The sequence below is a fragment of the Pongo abelii genome, chromosome 11, assembly GCF_028885655.2.
Source record: "Pongo abelii isolate AG06213 chromosome 11, NHGRI_mPonAbe1-v2.0_pri, whole genome shotgun sequence".
NCBI lineage: Eukaryota > Metazoa > Chordata > Mammalia > Primates > Hominidae > Pongo > Pongo abelii.
Genome location: NC_071996.2, coordinates 128,368,945 through 128,393,124, shown reverse-complemented (window position 1 = coordinate 128,393,124; position 24,180 = coordinate 128,368,945). Strand labels below are relative to the sequence as shown.

Below are 24,180 nucleotides of genomic sequence, written 5' to 3'. Positions count from 1 at the left end.
GTAGTCCTTGATTTTAAGGATAAAGATAAAGTGAAACCTGTGCTTTATAGGATGAGAAGAAGATAAGCCCTCCTTACAAATATCCCGTGATGAAAATGGAACATTAATAGTCAGGCCTAAAGACAGCAGATAAAAAGAAAGAGGTCACCAAAGAGCTGGGCTAAGACTGGGAAATGGTCCCAGGGAATTACACTGCAAAAAGTCTTGACCCCAGTTACTAATAGCAGCTAACCTTTACTGACTGCTTACTTTGTGCCAGATACACTTCTAAGCCCTTTGCTTGTAGCAATTACAAACATATGTTTGTTATTATCATCATTATCACCTTTTAATAACAAGGAAACTATGTCATAGAAATATTAAGAAACTTGCCCAGCCAGCATTAGACAGCCAGGAATAGACAGATCCAACATCTGGACACATGCCACCAGCCCCGTCCCTGGGCTCCTAACTGCGATGCTAACTGCCAATAGGGTGTTTTGCTATAAGATTGCTATGTTCCTCTGGAAAGAAAACTTCTGTCAGTCTTCACCCTCACAGCCCCACTGTGGTTTCTGCTCAGGTGACTCTGATGCATACAGTCAGTGGGCCACACTTTCAGGAACATTGGCTGGATTTTTGAAACTAGATTATGCTAGCACTGAAGTGAATTCATTGACTTTTGTAGAGCTTTGTAGAAACACTTGCTTGACCTACCACAAGTGTATTAAGCAACCTTATTGGTCCACCCTGTGCTAAATTGCCCTGCGGCTCCCTGTGGGGTGGCAAGGGCAAATACCATGGTTGCCAGGCAACAGATTGGCAAGAATCTAGTTTCAACACATCCAGCTCAGTAAAAAATTTGAGTTTTCTCTCACTGCTCTCTACTTTGACAATTCTCAGCTCCTCATGAAAGGCATTAGGCATTCTTTTCTTTTTTTTAATCTTGAATGACATCATATTTTAATGGGAGTTCACTAAAATGAACAGCTTCTTCCTTTTCTGTTTTACCTGTTATTAATTCTCCTCCCTATCTCTTAAATGTAAAATTAAACATTCCCCACACAAAAGCATAGGCTTATTTCACATCCATTAAAACACTGCATGTTAACATCAAGCTCTAGTTGAGTACATAGTTGCTTATACATTGTGTGCATGTGAAAACTTTTGAGAACTCTGTGAAATAGGTATTACTACCTCATTTTACAGCCTAGAAAACAGGCTCCGAATGAATAATGAACTCGCCCAAGTTCACACAGAGCCACAATTAAGGCTCTGCTATCTTTGACATCATATTCCATGTTCTTACACATTTTATTGTCTCTGATCCTTTGATAAGTTCCTTTATACCACATGCTCACTAGCCTGACTGGGTGAGGTTACTTCCACTCCTCGCAAGGGAAGGTATCCTTCATTTTGGCAAACTATTAACCTTTCTGCCTTAGTTTTTCCATCTTTAAATAGGGATATGAAAAATCCTAATGCTGTGATTCTGAAAATAAATATAGCAGTAGTATGAAAACACTTGGAAAACAACTACTGGAGAGCATTGTCTTTATCTGAATCTCGTTAAGTGGCTTAAAATGAACATCCATAACCATAAAAAATATCTAAACACTTCCGTGATAAAACAAGCACCACTCCCACAAGGGGTTTAAGGAGGAGAGGGGGGCAATTAAAGGGATCTAGAAATAGGATGCAAACTTCCTAAGCAAAACTTCTATAACAAAGTTTTTATTTTAATATACACAAAGGGATCATATAAAGTCAGAAGAAAGCTCAGCACACTAATTAAAACCAAGCTCTTGGTTCAGTGTCTCTTAACAAAAGGAGATGAGGGAGCAAAGAATTGAGAATAATACAGTGGCTCAAGAGGGAACAAAGGTCTAGGGACCACTTCAGCTGAATGGCTGAGAGAAATACTGACAAAGTACTAACGTAGCAAGTTACTCTGACGACAAAGCCCTCTCTGATTTCTGGAAACCAACACTGCTGCAGGAGTAGAATAATGGTAAGTGAGGAGACTTCATCCAAGTCTCATTTTGGTCATGGCATAAAACTCTTGGGGACTTACGAGGTATGATAACATTAAAAGAACAGAAGCAGGCTGGTTGCAGTGGCTCATACCAGTAATCCCAGCACTTTGGGAAGCCAAGGCAAGAGGATTGCTTGATCTCAGGAGTTCAAGACTAGCTTGGGCCATATAGTGAGACTCTATCTCTAAAAAAACTTTTTAATTAGCTGGGCATGATGGTGTGCACCTGTAGTCCCAGCTACTCAGGAGGCTGATGCAGGAGGATGGCTTGAGCTCAGGAATTTGAGACCGCATGATTGAGCCATGTGTATGCCACTGAGCTTCAGCCTGGGCAACAGAGTGAGACTCTGTCCATAGAAAAATAAAAAAGAATAAAAGCAAATACTTATCTCTACAGCCACATCTACACATGTACACACACACACACACGATGATGATTATGTACTGTCTTCATCCAAATAGTACTAGGTTACCGGGGCAAGGAAAAGTTCAGATTTTAAGCAAGGGGTTCAAACCAGAAATGAATTCTGGAAAGGAAAAAACAAAAATGAAAACAGGACCCAAGACTAAATGGTAAATACAAATATGATTTAAGGCGAAGTAAATGTTGTTGAAATCTCTAGCTGTCCATAAAAAATACACACACACACACACACACACACACACACACACACACACACCACTCATTTAAATCAGGGCAGAAGCCAACTTTATGTAGGCACAGAATGTTTTGCAAGAGGCTAGGTCTGCAGGATGTTCCTAAGTGTCTCACACACGTAGAAACACACACACACACATACACACACACATATTCAGAGTCTTTAATTAGCTAATATCCATCAAGACTGTCTTAGAAGGGGATATGAAATGAAACATTTCTAAAATGCATTTGACCATGTAGAAATTCTGTCCATTTTTCTCCAAGTATCTTTAAGAAACACCTTTGAGAAATGCTAATGTAAATGTGATCCAAGGACATCACCAGAAACTAGAGGCACAATGTAGTTCAAGTAAAACAGAATCAACTATTAGGTGAACTGGGGTGTGCATTTAATTCAGGCTGATTCTAATGAAAAAAAAGAAAATATTAAAACCCTCCAGGAGATCAGATAAATTAGTTGTTTTCTTTTCATGGCCTAATCGCTATTCTTTTTTTTTTTTTTTTTTTTTTTTTTGAGACGGAGTCTTGCTCTATCGCCCAGGCTGGAGTGCAGTGGCACGATCTCAGCTCACTGCAAGTTCCACCTCCCTGGTTCACATCATTCTCCTGCCTCAGCCTCCTGAGTAGCTGGGACTACAGGCGCCCGCCACCATGCCCGGCTAATTTTTTTGTATTTTTAGTAGAGACAGGGTTTCACCGTGTTAGCCGGGATGGTCTTGATCTCCTGACCTCGTGATCCGCCCACCTCAGCCTCCCGAAGTGCTGAGATTACAGGCCTGAGCCACCGCGCCCTGCCCTCTATTCTTAATTCTTATTGTTAGCATCAAAAATGTCTACCTGTGTTCAGGGAGGTCATGCAATTCTAAGACACAATTCGGCACAAGCCCCAGTGATGGTTGTTCTATGGACTTACCCTCATACAGCAAATTATAAGTATAAATAATGTTACTCTCAAAGTTTGAAGTAATTAACAATGATCATAAATGTCAGTGTAATACTCTTTTAGCCCTTAAATTTCTCCCTTCATTCCCCTACCTAATTATCAGATTAGCCTTTCTCTTGTCCTAGGGGCAAACGTGAATCCAGTGGCATAAACAAGGTATACAGGACTCTGCTAATTGCAATTCAGTTAGGTGGAGCTAATTATCTTTACAAAGAGTGAAATTATCTTTACAAAGAGTGAAATTTACATAGAAATTTCTTGTCCCACTGATTTACTGTTACTACAGATCACATTATGTCGAAAGCTAAAGTGTATGTGATAAAGAGAATCAACCATTGGATGAAAGATTAGAGGAGGTTCATTATCCAACATGGGCTTAACCACTGGCTAAACACAGTCCCTGCCCTCAAGGTGCATACCATCAGGCAAGAAGTTACAGACCTCCGATTAGATTTCTACAACACACTCTGACAAGTACCCCCTGGAGTACTACTTTAAGGTAAATAAGGCCGGGCGCGGTGGCTCACGCCTGTAATCCCAGCACTTTGGGAGGCCAAGGAGGGCGGATCACCAGGTCAGGAGATCAAGACCATCCTGATTAATATGGTGAAACCCTGTCTCTACTAAAAATACAAAATAATTAGCCGGGCATGGTGGCAGGTGCCTGTAGTCCCAGCTACTCGGGAGGCTGAGGCAGGAGAATGGCATGAATCCAGGAGGTGGAGCTTGCAGTGAGCGGAGATCACACTACTGCACTCCAGCACACTGCACTCCAGCCTGGGAGACAGAGTGAGACTCCATCTAAAAATAAATAAATAAATAAATAAAGATAAACAAGGTCAGGTTTGTGTGTCAGAAGAAACAACTAAAAGCATACCAGAGTATGGATTGGTCAGCTTGGGAAGGAATAAGATTGAAGAAAAATTGGACAGATAGGAAACTATTTGTTTTAATAGTCCAGATGCATGATTACAAAGAGCTGTACTAACAGATAGGAGACTATTTGTTTTAATAGTCCAGGTGTATGATTACAAAGAGCTGTATGGCTATGCGATTGTCCCACTGGTAAAGACCTATTAAGGAGATAGCATTGACAGGAGTTGGGGACTGAAAATAAAGTAAAGAAGAGGAATGTGTTTATGATGACTCCCATAATTATGGCTTGGGCTATTACCTAGATGGTTGTGCCATTCATTTAAATAAGGTGCCCAGAACAGAGTGAAGATTGCTGGAAGAATGAAGCAAGGAAGATAACCTCATTTGCCAACATGCAGAGAGAGACATCCAAGAAGAAGATAAATACATAGGTCTGGAGCACAGGAAAGTGTGGGCAGTTACTCTAGATTTGAAAACTGAGGCTTTAAACCTGGAAGAGTATGCCCATGAACACCAGAGAATTGGGCTGGAGCTGAGAAGGCAGGTCCCTGAGCCACACTCTCACTAAGGGGCAGGCAAAGAGGACCCTGTGTAAGGAATGGAGAAGGAGTGGACAGAGAGGAAAGCGGGGAACAAGGAGACATCGATATCTCAGAATTAAGGAGGAAGGGTCAATAGCAAGAGAAAGTTCATCAATGGCATAAAATGCCAAAGAAGAATCAAGATGGGGGCTCACTGGATTTGGGTATTGTTGTCCCTTTACTTGCAAAGCATAAACCCACTTCAGGAGTAAACCCAGTAAAAATATTGGAATTCTTCAGGCAGAGTGCCCAATGCATACCAAAGTTAAAAATAGTTCCAAAGGCTGTTTATTGATCTTTAAATTGTGTACCAAAATACTGCTTAATGTATTGCAGAGCAAAATTCTGTAAACGTGAAAAACAATAAGATCCAATAAGTATAATATTGAATATGAAATCTCTTTCTCTTCCTCTTCTTCCCTTGCACATTTGGACTCACACAAGTGGCATTTAATTAATTCAGGAGAAAATTATGAGTATTCAAGATAGGACTTAAGTCCTAAACATAGTGAAGAAAATTACAGAGGAGGGGGAGTTGGCTATAATTTAAAAGTACTTCATGCTGCTAATTTTTAACTGAAAGAAATATATCTAACTAGAATGAAATTTATCTTGTCTCAAGAAAACATGGGGAATTTCTGTTTTTACTTTTATAGTTAAAATAATTCTATATGCTCTGTGTTTAATTTTGGACCCCATATTATGTAAGTTGACAAAGAAACCATTCTTTTGGCCGAAATGCCTTTGTTTAGTATACTTTATACTAATTTTTGAATTTCATGTGTAGAATAATGTGCACTCACACTTGCCCATATATAAGAGTGTCTCTTACTAGTTGATTTGGAAGAGTGGGTTGCATGTATAAATAAATTAAGTAAAAATGAACGCTGTTTTCTGATCCTGAAACATTGGGCAGCAAATGAATGACTCATATGTATTTATTAACTTTAGACCAGAGCACAGTTATCATGGAGTTTCTCATCCTATAACTAACTCCTATACTGTGACCTCAGGGCTATATGAACAATTAAAATTCCTACAGCACATTGAGAAAAAAATGAAACCACAAACATTGCTTCAAAATTTTTAAAAAGTTACATTCTTTCTTAATAAAATTCATGTAGATAAAAATATTTGTATATGTTTTATTTTTATTTTGTTTTTTTTGGGGAGGTTTTGGATTTTTATTTTTTGAAAAATAAGGCTCTTCATTCACTAATGAAGGTCTTGCTGATGAAGATCTTGTTGGAAGTTAAGGAACTTTTTATTTTGTGTGTACTTTTTACAAAATAAATTTAAAGCCATGTTTATTTAACGACTTTAAAAATGTAATGAAAAATTAAGATATTAAAATCTGTTGTCTTACATTTGGCCTAGTTGTGTTCATATGTGGTGATTGTATTCCTATCATGGCCAAAACAAAATGGATTGCCCCAGGTTTTTTACACTAAATGTATAACACTAAAGGTAATAAATACACAAGAAATGATTAAGATAAATTCAAGTGCATGTATTACTTACTGAACTTAGGATAAAATATATCTGGAAAAACAGTCGAAAAATGAAAACAAAATGGTTACGTGTTTCACATTAAGAACTCTGAAGAAACTTATTTTCTATTCACTAAAATTTCTAGAATAATAGTCTTGTTTCCAAATATGAAAACCTCCTCCAATTCTAAATTGGCTTTCGCTTCTCCACAATAAAAATCCCCCTAAAATGTTTGGCAGTAAGTGAGTAAAACACAAATGTACAAGTTAGAGGCCTTGGAGCATAAGAATAAAAAAGAACCATTTTTAAGTTTGAACCTAAAATTTCAATTGCACTGAAAAATTACCCGGTTTTTATGCCTTACATGAGAGCAATGATTGGATCATAATAGTACCAAGGTGTTTTAGTACCATCCATCATTCATGTCCTGACAAATGACTTGTGAGATCTAGCTGGGAAATTAGAGTGCATGTTCCCAGGTCAAAAAGTCTACTTTTATAATTTATTCAACTGCCTTAACACAGCACATTTTGAAAAGAGAAACCAACTATTTTGGTTCACTTTCAGTTTACCATGAATAAAGATACTGAATGAAAATTTAGGCTACTGTAGTTCAAAGCAACAAAATCGTCTTAAAATGATTTTCCCCTGGATTGGCCCTTGATATGACATTATATTTTACAAATGGGCATGCATGCTTATATACATAGTAACACCAGCTTATATCAAGTAGTATTTTTTAAAAACCAGAATCAGTTAAATTAGATCTATTAAATTAGATCGTGCTGTGATTTCTGAAACTGAGACATTCTTATATTTACATTATTTATTTTGCCCAAATTCATTATTTGTACTTCTCCCTCAAGAGTGTGTGGTATAATTTTGTTTGTTTGTTTGTTTTGTTTTGTTTTGTTTAAGACGGAGTCTCGCTCTGCCGCCCAGGCTGGAGAGCAGTGGCGCAATCTCGGCTCACTGCAAGCTCCGCCTCCCGGGTTCACGCCATTCTCCCGCCTCAGCCTCCCGAGTAGCTGGGACTACAGGCGCCTGCCACCAAAACCGGCTAATTTTTTGTGTGTTTTTAGTAGAGACGGGGTTTCACTGTGTTAGCCAGGATGGTCTCGGTCTTCTGACCTCATGATCTGCCCGCGTTGGCCTCCCAAAGTGCTGGGATTACAAGCGTGAGCCACGGCGCCCAGCCAAGTTTTTAAATATTAACTGTTCAACTGGTTTGTATACTGCAGAAACTAATTATTACACTTTAAAAGAACACATAGTGTGATCTAGTTGAAGAGCAAAAAAAAAAAAAAAAAATGTTTTCAGTGCCTTTTCTCTTTTTCACTAAAATGTCAATGTGTTGGGTGACCACACATCCTGGTTTGCAGGAAGTCTCATGTTCTAAGGGTCAGCCTTGCTAATAGTGCCTCCTTTCATTCTGAAATGTCTCAGTGTGAACAATAAATTATCTGGCCACTCTTTCAATGCATAATTTGCCTAAACTCAATTTCATGATGCTTCATTTTCAACATTTATACAATAGCCACAATTCTCAACTTTATAAAGAACGGCATGAATACTAAAATTGCCACCATCGTTTTACAAATACAGAATTATTTCCAGTGGTGACTAAGGGCCAAAATGAACACCATTTATGCTTGCATTAATCTTTCTGGCAAGAAACTAGTCAGGTAATTAAATAAACCTCTATGGCCAGAAAGAAAAATAATTTGCATCTAAAACAAAAATCTGTTACCTGCTTATTACTATGTAGTCAGAATTCAATAATCAACCCTTTTACGAGATGAACAAATTGCATTGCCAAACCCAAATTGCTATTTGAGGTATATAACATGATTTGAATTGATTCTAATGATTCTCTGAAGCAGAGGAACAAGGAGAAAAATGAAATATTTTCTTTACAGCACCTTAGGGTGTTCTTTATAATAGCCCATTCATTTTTAAACATTTAGATTTTTAGAACTTTCAAAGTATCATTTGTAGTCATTTCCAGAAGAAAATGATATAGATGATCATTGATTTAACAAATAAATATTGAATGTCCACTATAAATAAAACCTCATGCTGGAGTTGAATGTCCTTTTAAAAGGCTGTGTCTAGATGAGTGAAAACAAGAAGATAATTCCAGCTGCTAGAATCCACTGTGTGAAACTAGGACCCCAAGGCTCTCAGTTCATGGTCAGACAAGGACTGGACCACGTTATCACTCATGTGGAATCATGGAATCTACCTGGTGAAGTAGCAACATTTCTCCATCTCCTTCAGAATCGCCTGTAGTACTTTTTACAATGTAGATTTCTTGGCACTCCCTCTAGAGATTCTGATTCCATGGATCTCAAGTGAGACCCAGGAGTCTGAATTTTAATTATCGACTGCAAGGACCATGGACATATACGTTTTAAGAAACTCTATCCTTACGGCACAAAAGCCTTTGACCATGTTGACTTTGGCCTGCTTTTTTGGTGTCTAAACACATACAGGCAGAGATGGCAAGCATAAAGGCTGACTAAGCAAACATAATAAATGAAAAAAAGGTGAGCCAGGACATCACTGTTTGGAGTAATTAACCATCTCAGAATTCTCTTGCTCAATATTCACAGTCTTTGCCTTTGAAGCTGACTGTGGCAGCCTCCAGTTGAAAGTGGACGAGGAGCTGGCATTTTGAAACAGGTGCCGTGGGCTGGGAAGTCAGTAAGGGAAAATTGGAGTCATTGTCTTACTGTAACAAGCAGAGTTGTAGCCTGTGACTTTGAATTTGCAACAGATCATTTCAGCTTAGTTTTTGGACAAAGAGGAGCTGTAGTCATAATTATAATAGTTTTTAATGATCTCCTTAGAGTGACTGTGTGGGCTGGAACAAAGAATAGAGAATAATTTTCTATGCGTAACATTTCCAAAATGCCATAACTATGTAGGAGAAATGGTTATGTGTTTGTAAAACGCACTGGCTTTCTCAAAATCACAGAAATCACAGATTTAGAATCATTCTTAGGAGTCATCTAGTCTAACTCTGATTCTCATCTACCCACCACCAGATATATAAGGCCTAGCAAATAAAATATAATACCCACCACCAGATATATAAGGCTACTCCAGAGGCTGAAGCAGGAGAATGGTGTGAACCCTGGAGGCAGAGCTTGCAGTGAGCTGAGATCGCGCCACTGCACTCCAGCCTGGGCAACAGAGCGAGACTCCATCTCAAAAAAAAAAAAAAAAAAGGCTCAATTTTCCTCTTATTTCCAGAAACACGTGCTTTGCAGAATTGGCTCAGGCATCGGCAAGTTGCTACAGCTCACCATACAGTTTTGCTCAAATTCCCCATCCATTCCAGTACTTCCAGATCCCCTTACTTCCCTTTTACTATTCTTCTCTACATTCATCTGTCTTGCCACTGTTTCGTTTTTAAGCTCTCCTTTTGTCCTGCGTTCATAGCTGTCATCCTCCCACGCCCACCTCTGTCCCAGAGTCACTCCTTGTTTTGTCCTCAGTCCCCAGTTTGTGTGTGGGCACCTCCCTGAACAAATAAAGCCGTGGTGCTGAGAGAACTCCAGGCCAGAGAAATCCAGAACAGCCCCGTCCCCTCTCCCTGTGTTTTTCATGCATCTCAAGCCTCATGCCTGGAACATGTGTTCTCCGTCCACCTTTCTATGATGCCCACTAGGCCACCCCCCTCCATCCTTTCTGCAAAGGCAGTGCTAACGCTTTCTTTGCTGCAGCAGTCCTGTACCTTACCTATTCCCTTCTTGCTTACAAAGACAATCACAGGTCTTTACTCCTCATAGTGCAATAGGTTTATTACTCTTCATTTTCCCCCTAATGCTAAAGAACAGGTGTTCATATAATCCCAATGATAGCTGCTTACTCCCCAGAATCATGTAATTTTAGAATAGAAAGGAGTCTCAAAAGCCATCAGGTGAAATCCCATTACAGATCTATGATCAGTACAGTGCTAGGTGCATGGTAGGTGTTTGGAAAATATTTGCCATCCATAAATATTATATATATAATCAGCCATTACGTACCACTATATGATAACTATTTTGTGCCATTAATGTTTCTAAATCATTTTTGCTTATCAATTATTCACATCTGTTTATAAAATCTATGAATAAACTGGAGATCATTATGTTAAGTGAAATAAGCCAGGCACAGAAAGAGAAACATCGCATGTTCTTACTTACTTATGGGATCAAAAAATGAAAACAATTCAACCCACAAAGAAAGGGAGTAGAAGGGTGGTTACCGGAGGCTGGGGTGGAGGGGAGGTGGGGATGGCTAATGGGTACAAAAAAAATAGTTAGAATGAATGAATAAGGCCTACTACTCGATAGCACAACTGGGTGGCTATAGTCAATAATAATTTAATTGTACGTTTAAAAATAACTAAAAGAGTATAATTGGATGTTCATAACACAAACGATAAATGCTTGAGGGGATAGACACCCCATTTTCCATGATATGGTTATTACACATTACATGCCTGTATCAAAACATCTCATGTACCCTGTAAATATATACACCTGCAATGTACCCACAAAAATTAAAAATAAAATAAAACAAAATAGAACTATGAATAATCACAGAGAAAGACTGTGCCTTAGAAGGCATGAGATAAAACTGAAAAGCTAGTTTCAGGCTAACAGGAGCAATGATACAAAATGGAAAAGATTGGTTACTGAAGTAAGAACAAGAAGGAATGGGCTAAAGTCATGACAAAAGGCTCTCACATAAATAACATCTTTTCCTACGAGAACTCTTAGATCATGTCAGGGCTTGCCAAGGGAAACTGAAAAATGATGGTTCTTGAGGTTAGCAGCATATCTGGTAGGATTCAGGGGCAATTAAATTAGTTTTTTGATAGAGTAAAATAGAATAAATATGTTAAATAGTTCCTCCTATTTAATGGAAGAATGGAATGGAAATGGTTAGATTTCCATGGGGAATTGGAAATGATTAGAAAGAGCAAGCTCCTTACCTACCTTTAAGTTGCTAGCATTCACACCACCCCAGAGGCACAAGACCTGTCTTCGTGGTACTTTTTGCTTAGGCAGCTGATTTTTTTTAATGTTCTCTTTTTTTTTTTTTTTTTTTTTTTTTTTTTTTTTGTGAGACGAAGTCTCACTCTGTCACCCAGGCTGGAGTACAGTGGCATGATCTCAGCTCACTGCAACCTCCACCTCCTGAGTTCAAGCTATTCTCATGTCTTAGCCTCCCAAGTAGGTGGGATTACAGGCACCCGCCACCACGCCCGGCTAATTTTTGTGTTTTTAGTAGAGACGGGGATTTGGGGTTTTGCCATGTTGGTCGGGTTGGCCTCGAAATCCTGATCTCAGGTGATCCACCCGCCTCGGCCTCTCAAAGTGCTGGGATTACAGGCAAGCGCCACCGCACCCAGCCTTTTAATGATAATTTTTCCATTAATAATTGTCATTTTTCTTTCTTTTAGGCTTGTAAATTTTATAGTTCCCAGTGGCATGTGGTAAACTACAAATATGAACAATATTCTGGAGACATTCGACAGCTACCCCGGTAAGAACCTGTTATGAGCACTTATTGGTCTTTTCCAAATATAGATGACATCCTCTGTTCTAGTCCTGCCATTGTTCATGAACACACGTACATTAATCTTCTGTCAAGGCACATTCTCCAAAATGTATAAGTAAGAGTCAAGATAGGACATTTTGTTCAACATGTGTAGCTTGCATTTTCACAGAGTTTGGATTGAGATATAAATATACTCATTTAATTTTTTAATGTAGTTTTGACATTCATTTATCATTGTATTATTATTTTGTGAGCTGTTTTTTCAATAGCAGGCACAAGAGGTTTAGAAAAGTACCATATGGCCGAATAGTTTTTCTGACAATATTCTGTATAGCATTCATATTTGTTACTTGTTTCATGCATTTTCATGCTGGGATATCAGAAGTCATGAAAATAAACAACTTCCACGAAAGATATATATATATATATATATATATATATACACACACACACACACACACACACACAACCAAAAGGAAAATAAACACCTAATTTTGTTCCTGACTCTCAGGAACATAAGCCTTTGGAGAAAGTAATTTTGTTCTGTTTCTGCTCAAAAGTCACCTGCACAGAAAAGCTCACCTGACTACCTGAACAAAAATAGAAATTAATTCAGTGTCTGTTTCCCCTTCTACAGTAAAAGTCCCCAAAGGGCAGGGACTTTTCCCTGCAGAATCCCCTGCAGGCCTGTAAGAAGAATGTCTGGTGCATAGTAGGTGTGCAGTACTATGATTACTTATTGGACGAACAAACTGAGTAAATGGCAAATTTTAAAATCTAATGTTCCTGGATGGGTTTGGAGTTGCTCATATTTAAAGAACTTCCTTGAACTGGTACCACCCAACTCACTGGTTCATCAAGCTAAGATTATGTAAATAATTCAGAAAAACACTTGAAACAATCAAGTTAAGTTTTTATTAACACTTTCCTCAAGTGAAGCACTGAGATGATACGCATTGGATCTAATTTTTAATAGATGCATGGTACAGAATTGGGAACCACTTTGCTATATTTCCTGTGGCCCCAGAAGCATCTTTTCAAGACTTGTATACTTGGAAGCACTGCTCTCAATTTCTGAATGTGGAATTTGAAGGAGGGATTATGAACTAGATTTAAGAAGGTGACATTTGATCTTGGATATGAATCAACAGTAGCTGCCAACACGGGCATCTTGGGAAAGGATTCTGGAGAAGCAGCAAGGCAAAGACCCTGAAGTGGTGGGAACCAGTATGGTTACTTGAGTCACGAAGGCTAGAGCTTAAGGATGGAAGGGGCATAGTAAGATGAAACCAAGGACCTTAGGCAAGGGACCCTGTGTGCCCTGGAAAGGAGCTTGGATTTTACTTTCATTGCAACAAAAGCCTTTGGAAATTTCAACCAAGGGTGTGGCATGATCTGGTTTACCTCTTTGAAAGAACTCTTGGGCTACTATATGGAGAATGAGACCGCAGGGGTGGCAATCGAAGAAAAAGACAGGAGGAGGCCATTTATTTTGGGGTTTCATTACCGTGAAGAGAAAAAAATTATGTCCCTTCTAAACTGCAAATCTTTTTTGAAAACACTGAACAGTAACGTTTACCAGATCTTTGAGCATTCTTTTAGACTTGAGTCCCTGCTGATAGACAAGCTCTTGCAACTTCATGTTGGGAAGGTTCACCACACCCTAAGCTTTCGTGAGTAATTGTTACATTCAGAATGTCTGGGTGTTCATGACATACTTTTTGTAGGCACAACTGAAAAGCAAAGCATCTTTTAACATCAGGACTTCCTCTTTCTGAAAATAGTCCTGAGAAGTGGTTACAACTCGGAAGCTGTGTCTAAGAAGTTGGGAGACTGCATCTCAAGTTGAGAGGATGGAGACAGCCGTATTTAGCCGTCCTTTTAACTAAATGTGTTCCCACCATCTTTAGGTCCATTACATTCTTCAGGGGCTGTATCCCCAAACACTTTTCAGCTTTCCTTATATTCATGATGCTGTAAAGAAAGAAAGCAAATTAGAGATTTCACATTTACAGTATTCTTCGTCTGTTAAAACAATGGAGAAAGCATCTCGAGAAAAAAACAGTCCTGGACATTATTGCTAAATTGCGATTCTCATAGTTTGCAAGATTAATCTCATGAGAACAAATAAAAAAATTAACTGAAGTATTGTTGAGAATTTCCCTTACTTTAACTAAAGAAAGTGGAAGTTGATACCAAGAAAGGGAAGAATCAGACTGCCACAAAGTAAGAAACTTTATGTATTCAAACTGAAAATCAGAAGTTCAAAAATATAACCCTTTCAGATACACCCTAGAACAATGAAGATGAGCACTGAACAGCAGAATTATTCTTTAAAATGATTTTACAAAGCTAAGCATTCCCCTTTAAAGACTACATGTATTTAGGTCAGTAATGGAAACAGACAATTTACTTGGGTCTTCTGAGGCTAATAGAAGTAAATCATTTTCATACCTCCTGGATTAGAAGAATTCTCCTATGTCTGCTACCAATTTAAATTGCTTATTTCTTTTTATGAGTTGCTGAGACTGCAAAATGAAAATTTGCAATTATAGAAAAGCAAAAAAAAAAAGGTGAAATTTATTCTTTAAATTTAAATGCGTATTATTGACTCTTAAGATTTTCACTTTTTTTATTTTTAAGCGAGGGTCCATAGGAAGATACTGAAGAGATAGATGACTTCAGGCTAGAATGGAAAATGTAAGCCTTTACACACTAGGAATAGAAATCAGCACTGAACTTGGAGATCCCAGAAGAAAAAAGCAGCATAAAAATATATGATGCCACTGATTTCATTAATCCACTGGGTAAAATACAGAGATGTGTGACATATTAAAAATTTTTACCATGGTCGATTTGATAGAAAGAAGATGTAAGGAAGAAAAATTCATAAGAGTATAAATTGTGACTAAAGATCAAATAAAGTGTGACCAGCTTAGCTGGGCTGAAATAGAACAGTTTTTTTTTTTTTAATAAAAGAGCATTTTCTTGAGTGTCTACAGTGAGCCAGAATGTGCTGGGTGTCATACATGCATTATCTCATTTAATACTCATAACCCTATGGAATAGGAACTGAATCCTCGTTTTATAGCAGAAACTCAGAAACTGAGAGGGAATTTACCCCAAAACTTACAGCTGATAACTGATGGGGCACTCAAGCATCCCCACACTGGGCAATCCAGGTCATTTGGTCAGAGAAAAGAGAAATGAGGCTGCCTATAGTTACTACCAATGTTGGATGCAAACACCAAAGGGTAAGGTCTGGGATGAGCCCTTTATCTTGGTATCCCTGAGGCTCTTAGAGACCACACAATGGTCCTGGGGGAAGAATTTTAAAGTCAATAGCCACAAGTGCTGATCTTTTCATGACCTTTAAAAGAGAGAAGTCATTGCATAGTAGCCCCACAAACATGTGACTGAGCTTGAAGATTGCTCTTTAAACACAGGAGGCTGTGCCTTGTGGCTTATTAAAAACTGGATTGGGAAATAAGAATCTTCAGTAGCCCTCAAGCCTCAGCAATGATCCAAGCACTATCTGCCTTTCCTGCCCAAGGGCACTGGACAGGCCTCCCTCCAGCAGCCCTCCCTCCTGCACTGTTTCCAGCCCCTACAGCCTTCCTTCCTGGATGCTCCACACTTGGCCCCTCCTCAGAACCTGTACTCTTGCAGCTCCCCCTGCCAGGGGATTTTCTCCTAGGTCATCACACAACCTGCTGCTTCTCCTCCTCAATTTAAATGTTACCTCTCGAGAGAGGCCATCCTTGAAGAGTCTTTCTACACGTGGACTTTGACATTTCCACAAGGGTCACTCTTCGCTCTTCTCCTCTTCAATTTTTTTCTTTACTTTCTTTCTTTCTTTCTTTTTTTTTTTTTTTTTTTTGAGGCAGGGGTCTCACTTTGTCCCCAGGCTGGAGTGCAGTGGCACAATCTCAGCTCACTGCAACCTCCACCTGTCAGGTTCAAATGATCCTCCTGCCCTAGCCTCCCAAGTAGCTGGGATTACAGGTGTGGGCCACCATGCCTGACTAATTTTTTTGTGTTTTTAGTGGAGACAGGGTTTCACTGTGTTGGCCAGGCTGGTCTTTAACTCCTGACTTCAAGTGATCCACCATCCTCGGCCTCCCAAAGTGCTGGGATTACAGCCGTGAGCTGCTGCACCCAGCCTTGATTTTCTTAACAACCATTTTCATTCAGAGAAATTATCTTATTTCTGCTTAATTCATGATTGACTCTCTCCTCCCCTAGAATGTAAGTAAGCTTCCTCAGTTCAGGAACGTATTTTCTGATATGTGGTTGACATTACTGCAGCTCCTCTAGGTGCCAGGTAATATCTGGAAACTGGAATGCTGAATGGCAAAGGAGAATGGCCCCCAAGAATTAAGAGGGCTCTCAATAATGCACATTGAATTTGATCAAGCAAACTCAGAATTAAGAAAAGCCACCAATGAAGTGGCATGCTTACATTCACTACAACCCTAGCCCCAGATCTGACTTAAGTTGACACTCTCTGGTCTGCATAGTTTTTAAAAGTTAAGATTAAGATCAGCATGGATATGGCTAGGGACTAGTGGGGTTGGCTGAGTTTTGCTATTGACTTCATTGGTATTCTCTGTCTCATATCTTCTGAGTTATTTTTGAATCATTAATACTTAAAGTGGATGTTTAAATAAAGTTTTATTTTATTAAAGAAAGAGTATGGAGATGTCATAAGTTGTAATATAGTGTTAAATATGACATTTGGGAAATTCCTAAAATTATTTCCAATCATTTGTCTGAAGCTCTCTTCTCTCTTTTCTAAATCATCTGTTCTTCAAAAATATCAGGGAAAAATCACTGATAAATTTTTACTCAACCTTTACTTTGAGAATGGTTTATATGTATCTGTTGTGCAATTTTTTATTATCTTTACTATAAAAAAGAATCAGTTCAGAAGACATCATTTTTAGTGACTCTATGTATAATTTCAACACTTTCAAATTTTTCACATATCACTTCAAAAGTTTTTTGCAAATTTTAAACCTAGGAAAAAGTTAAAAGATTGGCATGCAATGAATCCCACTAGTCCCATCATCTAGAATGTGTCTTTTATGTTTTGCTATATTTGTTTTATTATACAACCTGTCCATCCATCCACCCATCCATCCATCCATCCATCCATCAATCCATCCATCATCCATCCTTCTAGACATCTATCAATGTTTTATTTTTTGGTCATTTTAAAGTGGAATTTAAAACATTAACACACTGCCTCTCTAAACTCTTCGGAATGCACACCGCATAGATGTCTGCAGTTCATTTTTTCTCTTTTGATATAAAATTTACGTACAAGAAAACATGCAAATTGTAAGTGAACCATTTGATAACTTTTGACCACAGTACACCTGTGCAACTCAAACCTCTGTTGAGATAACAGAACAATGTTATCACCCCCAAAGAGTTAACTACCACCCCTCCCTGGTTAACCCTTACTTCTCCTTTTCTCTCCCCCAAGAGACAATCAGTGCTCTGATTTTCATAACCGTGAAATCATACCATGTCTGTTCTTGTTTCTAGCTTTTCTTACTCAGCACAATGCTTCTGAGTGATATCCATGTTGTTGCACGTATCAGTAGCTTCTTTTCCTTTCTGAGTAACATTCCTGTGTGTGGATCTACTGTAGTTTGTTTAGCCATCCTTCAGTGACAGACACTTCTGCGGCATTCTGAACTGAGTTGGTCATAAGTCACTAAATCTATGGGCTTTTGTGAAACTTTTGTGAAATTTATAGGCTATCTCAGTCATTATTTCCACTTCTCAACTGGGAGATTTGTGAAAAAAACTTTCACAAGCATTTAGCCTTTTACGTTGAAATTCAAGAGAACCTTACTTTGTTTCATCACTTTTTTGTTTTTACATCATTACTAGTTTGAAAGGCTTTCTCTCCTCCTTGTTTATAAGTATCTTGCTGAAATTTACATTAATGCAACGCCTGGCCTGTATTGTGATCCACAGTTATTGAGAACAAGTACCTACAAAATTATTCTTTTGGAAGGAAGGATAAGCCATGCTGGCCAAAGAGGACAGAATAGGAGGTTCAGAAACAAATACCATTGCATCAAGGTCAAATGAAACTGATGGAATGACTAGCACGGGGCCAAATGTTGACATTCCACTTTCAAGTTTGTCTTTGTTGCCTCTTCCTTGGTTTTTCCCGATTCACTCTTTTTTCATTCACTTGGGATGTTTCCTCCGTTCTTTCTTTACTGCTGTGCCACCATTTTAAGAATCCTGGAACACTCATCTTCTGTTCTCTGCAGACAGGGTACCTCGAGCAATTGCTCTGAAATCAACCATTGGAACCTTCCTCTGAATCTCAGGCAACATGTCACCTCTCACAGGAGTGGGGGAGAGGGAAGGGTTGTATTTACAGGCTTTATTTTTGCCAATCAAATTAAAAGGTGAGAGAGACTGCTTCTTGTTCAGAGCATGTTAGATGGTATTAAGGAGAAAAGGAATATTTTTGGTGGGGTAGCAAGAATTTCCCAGTGATCCTAAAAGAACTCTATGTCTTCTGCTACCTCCTCTGCCATCCCATAAAGTTGACCCTGACCAAAAGAGGCAGAACAAGTTAACATCAGTGCAGGCAGCACTGATAGGCTTGACTATCTCTAAGGCTCTGCAAGAAGAAAGGATAACCTCCTTTGGAAGAGAGAAATGGCAGCAATCTTACTTAATGTGCTTATTAAAGATTCACCTTTCCTAAATGCAGCCTTCTAATACCATCTCTTAAAAGTGGTTACAATGATAAATTCCATGTTATGTCTATTTTACCACAATAAAAAACACTTCTTATCAGGAATGGAGAACATGGTTCTGATCTCAGGCTTTTCACAGTTTAACAGTGAGGCCAATGTTCCTTTTGTGCTCTAACTTTCCCTGCTGAAAATGAAGGGAGGGTAAGCATATTTTGAAGCCCTTACTTAACACCTATGTGAGTGCACAGCATAGCAATTTTATGCGTACTTAAGTCTAAAGAGCCCTGATCATTCACCTTCCTATCTGGAGTACCATCAACATAGGAAATAATTTCTGATGTGAGTACCAAATGCACTTCTGATCTTTCCTTTCTCAATAGTCAGATTCAGAGGTTGCTTTTACACAATATAAATAATCTTAAAACAAATACCATTTTATTATCTCTGCATATTTGATTTTTTTAAGATTCCACATATAAGTGAGATCATACAATTTTTTTCTCCACGTCTGGCTTATTTCATTTAGCATAATGTCCTCCAGGTCCATCCATATCATGGCAAATAGCAGAATCCCTACTTTTTAAAGCTGAATAATATTCCATTTTACACACACACATATTAATATATACATACACAGATATGTAGTCACACACATATATTCACACATACATATTCACACACACATACATACACACATATATATTCACACACATACATACAAAAACATATATTCACACACATACATACACACACATATATTCACACACACATACAAACACACATATATTCACACACATACATACATGCACATTCACACCACATATGCATACACACATATATATTCACACATACATACATGCACACACATATATATTCACATAAATATATACACACATATATTCACACACATATACATACAAACACATATATATTCACACACGTATATACATACACACACAGACACACACATATACATTGAAACATCCTAAGTGTCCATTGACACAGGAATGAATAAAGAGAATGCTATACACACACACATATTCACACACATATATACATACATACAAGTATATTCACACACATATATACATACACTCGTATATATTCATATATACATGCACACACATATATATTCATATATACATGCACACACATATATATTCACACACATATACGTACAATACATACAGACACACGCATATATATTCACACATGTATAGACACACACACGCACACACATATATGGAAACGTCCTAAGTGTCCATTGACAGAGGAATAAAGAGAATGCTAGACACACACACACACACAAACACACACACACACACACAGAGGCACATATTAATATATTAAACATTCTCTTCATCCATTTCTCTTTCAGTGGACACTTAGAATGTTTCCATATATTGGCTAGTATGAATAATGCTGCAATGATGACGGGAGTGCAGATATCTTTATAAGCTGGCGACTTTATCTCCTTCAAATATATACCCAGAAGAGGAATTGCTGGGTCATATGCTAGTTCTATTTTAAATTTACTTAGAGACCTCCATACTGTTTCCCATAATGCTTGTAGCAATCTACATTCTCACCAACAGTTACCAGGGCTGAGAGGAAACAGGGAGAAGTCCATGAACTGATGCAAAGTAGCACATGTGCAGGATGAAGTCTAGAGAGCTAATGTGCAACAAGAGGACTAAAGTTAGTGAAATCACATTGCATTAGTGATTTTGGTTAAATCAGTAGATTTTACTGCTCTTGTTACAAAAAAGTAACTATTGAGATGATAGCTATGTTAATTTGCTTCACTATAATACCATTTTACTATCTACATGTATCCCTCCCATACCACCATGTTGTAAACCTCAAGCATACCCAATAAAATTTACTTTAAAAAAGAAAAACATCCCATGAAATTTTTATACATGGGATTTTATATAGTAAAGGGGGCCAAACAGCTAGACATCAAGAAATGCCCGTACTTTGGATGGTATTGTCTGGTTTCCATTCAACCATTAGTTATGAGATAGAATCAAGCCAAAGAAAACTTATTTATGGTTTATTTTACCCTTTATAAAACCAGATGCACACTCTTGCTTCTCTGAGCTGGTCGGAGATGTTGCAACTTAAATAGGCTTTCTAGGATACTATGGAAATGCACAAAGTAAGTTTAATTGCTACCAGTCCCTTTGGTGCACATTTTGAGGAGGCCATGGTTAGGGAGCAGCACAGCCTAGTGGCCCCAGTACAGACTGGTTCTCAGGGTCATGGTTCTTCAGGGCTGGGGCTCTTCCATTGACTACTGTGTACCCTTGAGTATGTCACATACAGATGACACAGAAATGACAATGAAAATATCACTACTTATTAAGTAGTGATTCCACCTACAAATGTGGGGGAAGGAAAATAGAAACTCCCCAACCTTTCAAATTGTCCCGCTTGCCTACATCTAACTCAAAAATGTATGTGTAAGTTTATGTAATTAGAAGGCCAAATGCCAGTGGCTTATGCCTATTATCCCAGAACTTTGGGAAGCTGAGGTGGGAGAATAGTTTGAGGCCAGGAGTTCAAGACCAGCCTGACCAACATCACGAAACCCCATCTCCACAAAAAAATACAAAAATGGTGGCACATGCCTATAATCCCAGCTACTACTGGGAGGGGGTGGGTGGTGCTGAGGCATGAGAATCGCTTCAACCTAGGAGGTGGAGGTTGCAGTGAGCCGAGATCACGCCGCTGCACTTTAGCCTGGGCAACAGAGTGAGACTGTCTCAAATATATATATAATTAGTAACTCCGTGGTTTAAAATAGAGATTTATATACTGGAGATAAGATATCATGGCAGAGGAAAGTTAATACTTCCAAAGGAAATGAGACACTCAAAAGATTACATTATTTTACAGAAATTTGTAAAAACACCAGCACCATAGTTGTTATTGTTACCTGGGGAGCAACTTAAAATGAAAGCAGTCTCCAATGACAAATCAGAATCTTTTTTTTTTTTTAATATCAGAGCAGAATACAAACCAGAGAAGCTTCCTTCACATTCCTTTGAGATTGACCATGAAGATGCTGATAAGGATGAAGTAAGTAAATAGTTGAAAGTGAGATGTTTAAAACATGAGGATAATTAGTTTCTGTCTTGCACTAAAAGTCTCGAGTTCTGACCGGTTTGTTGTAAGTTGTAGTAGCTGTTGGTGGTAGGGCTTTTAGTCAAAATGAATCACGTTTGTTTTGAAATTGAACATGCTTATTTAAGATGAGTCAAAGAGAGGAGAAGGAGTCTCTTTTTTAAATGCAGTGTCTAGGATCTAGGATCCACAAAAGATGGCTGTCATGCTAATATGCCTTTCCTACAGGATACCACTTCCCACTCATCTTCCAAGGGGGGTGGAGGAGCGGGAGGAACTGGTGTTTTCAAGTCCGGCTGGCTCTACAAGGGGAATTTTAACAGCACCGTGAACAACACCGTTACTGTTCGGGTAAGGAGACATCAAGACTCATCTTTATCTCTGTCACCCTTCTTAACACTCCCTCCTCTGGTCACAGCACAGAAGAGAGCCATTTGCATTGAGTTTATGTTTCATGTAATATTTTATTTATGAAGAAGTAGGATGCTCTTCTCTAGAAAAATGTCCTAGAAATATAGCACTCCTGAAGGAATTAGAATAATTCTAATTTCTATGAGTAATAGCACATTACAGTTTGAATATCTCCTTATATCTTTTCCTTTATTTAGTCATTCAAAAAGCGCTACTTCCAGCTGACTCAGTTGCCAGATAACTCCTACATTATGAATTTTTACAAAGATGAGAAAATATCCAAAGAACCCAAAGGATGCATCTTTTTGGATTCCTGCACAGGAGTGGTGCAGGTGAGTAGACATCCCTTTTCCTCCTTGGGATTTTTTTTTATTTGAAAAGTGTATTTAACAAATATTCGTGGAGTATCTGATATGAGCCAAGAGCTGCTCTAGATTCTAAGCATTCTGTGAAAAACAAGGCAGCCTGGATCTCTGCTTTCACAAATCTTACTTTCCAGAGAGAAAGAAAAACAGGAAATAAGCAAAGACATGAATAAGCAGAATGGAATCAGCTGGTAAATTTTTCAATAAAGAAAATAAACAGAGAAACAAAAGGGAGACAGAAGAGTGGTGAGGCTGAAAAGGAATATGCTCTTCTCAATGAGGGAGAAGAGCATTTTTGAAGAGAGATAATTTGATCTACAGACTAAAGAATGAGCAGAGGGCCAGGCGCAGGGGCTCGTGCCTGTAATCCCAACACTTTGGGAGGCCAAGGCGGGTGGATCACTTGAGGTCAGGAGTTGGAGACTAGCTGGGCCAACATGGTGAAACCCCATCTCTACTAAAAATACAAAAATTAGCCAGATGCAGTGGCACAGGCCTGTAATCCCAGCTACTGGGAAGGCTAAGGCAGGAGAATCACTTGAACCCAGGAGGCGGAGGTTGCAGTGAGCCGAGATCGTGCCACTGCACTCCAGACTGGGTGACAGAGCGAAACTCTGTCTCAAAAAACAAACAAACAACAAAAAAAGAATGAGCAGAGGCAGCAAGTTCAAAGGCCCTGCGGCAGAGGCAAGTCTCAGATATTCAAAGACAAGCAGAAAATTAGCACCCATGTTTGCTGCCATGTAGAGAACCCCTGAGATAATGAAATTCAGTAAAATAATATGCAAATGACATAGTATTAACATATACACTTCAAATATGTTATTTTATAATTAGGTAATAATGATAGAGTAAGTTGACAGTGTACATATGCAGCATCTTTCTTCTAAGAGGTGATTTTCTTCAAAGACAAGGATTCCATTGATTCCAAAGGGTCTAATTTCAGAAACAGACATAGTGCTTTTAACAAATAATGTTCTGTAAGCTATTGGTCTTCAAATTACTGTCCTTAGTATGAAATTCAGCATGGGCCACTGTGGCAAAGGGAAGCAGAATAATTCCATAGACCCCATTTGGACATTTGACTTTCAAAACGCTGCTTCCTACTCTGATGAAATAACTGACTTTATTTCCTTTTATGTAATCATGGGAGCAATCAAAAGTGTGTTAGCAACCTTCCCTCAAATTTCACAATGACACTGGCTCACTGAGGTCCAGGACTCTATTTCTGGTCACAGGCCAGTAGAGAAGTACTTTCTGTTACCCTCAAACCTCAGCATTCACCTAGCTTGTTACGAGCTGAGATTACATCACAGACCACTCCTGGAGGCCCTTGGATATGTGGATGCAAGTAGAGTTCTCTCCAGTCATTTAGTCCTGGCCTATTTCTGGATGGTTTATTTGTTAAAATCTGGA

At 38.6% G+C, this 24,180-nt stretch overlaps 1 protein-coding gene across 7 annotated transcripts in view; it reads left to right on the top strand.

The window, feature by feature from the left end:
• DOCK10 (dedicator of cytokinesis 10) overlaps positions 1 to 24,180 on the top strand; it is a 280,263-nt gene that overhangs the window by 137,474 nt on the left and 118,609 nt on the right. For all 7 annotated transcript variants that reach the window (XM_063713072.1, XM_063713071.1, XM_024243212.3 and 4 more), the window contains 4 exons: positions 12,028 to 12,110; positions 21,871 to 21,943; positions 22,217 to 22,339; positions 22,597 to 22,731. In XM_063713072.1, coding sequence (XP_063569142.1) covers positions 12,028 to 12,110; positions 21,871 to 21,943; positions 22,217 to 22,339; positions 22,597 to 22,731 — 414 coding nt within the window. The remainder of the gene's footprint in view (positions 1 to 12,027; positions 12,111 to 21,870; positions 21,944 to 22,216; positions 22,340 to 22,596; positions 22,732 to 24,180) is intronic.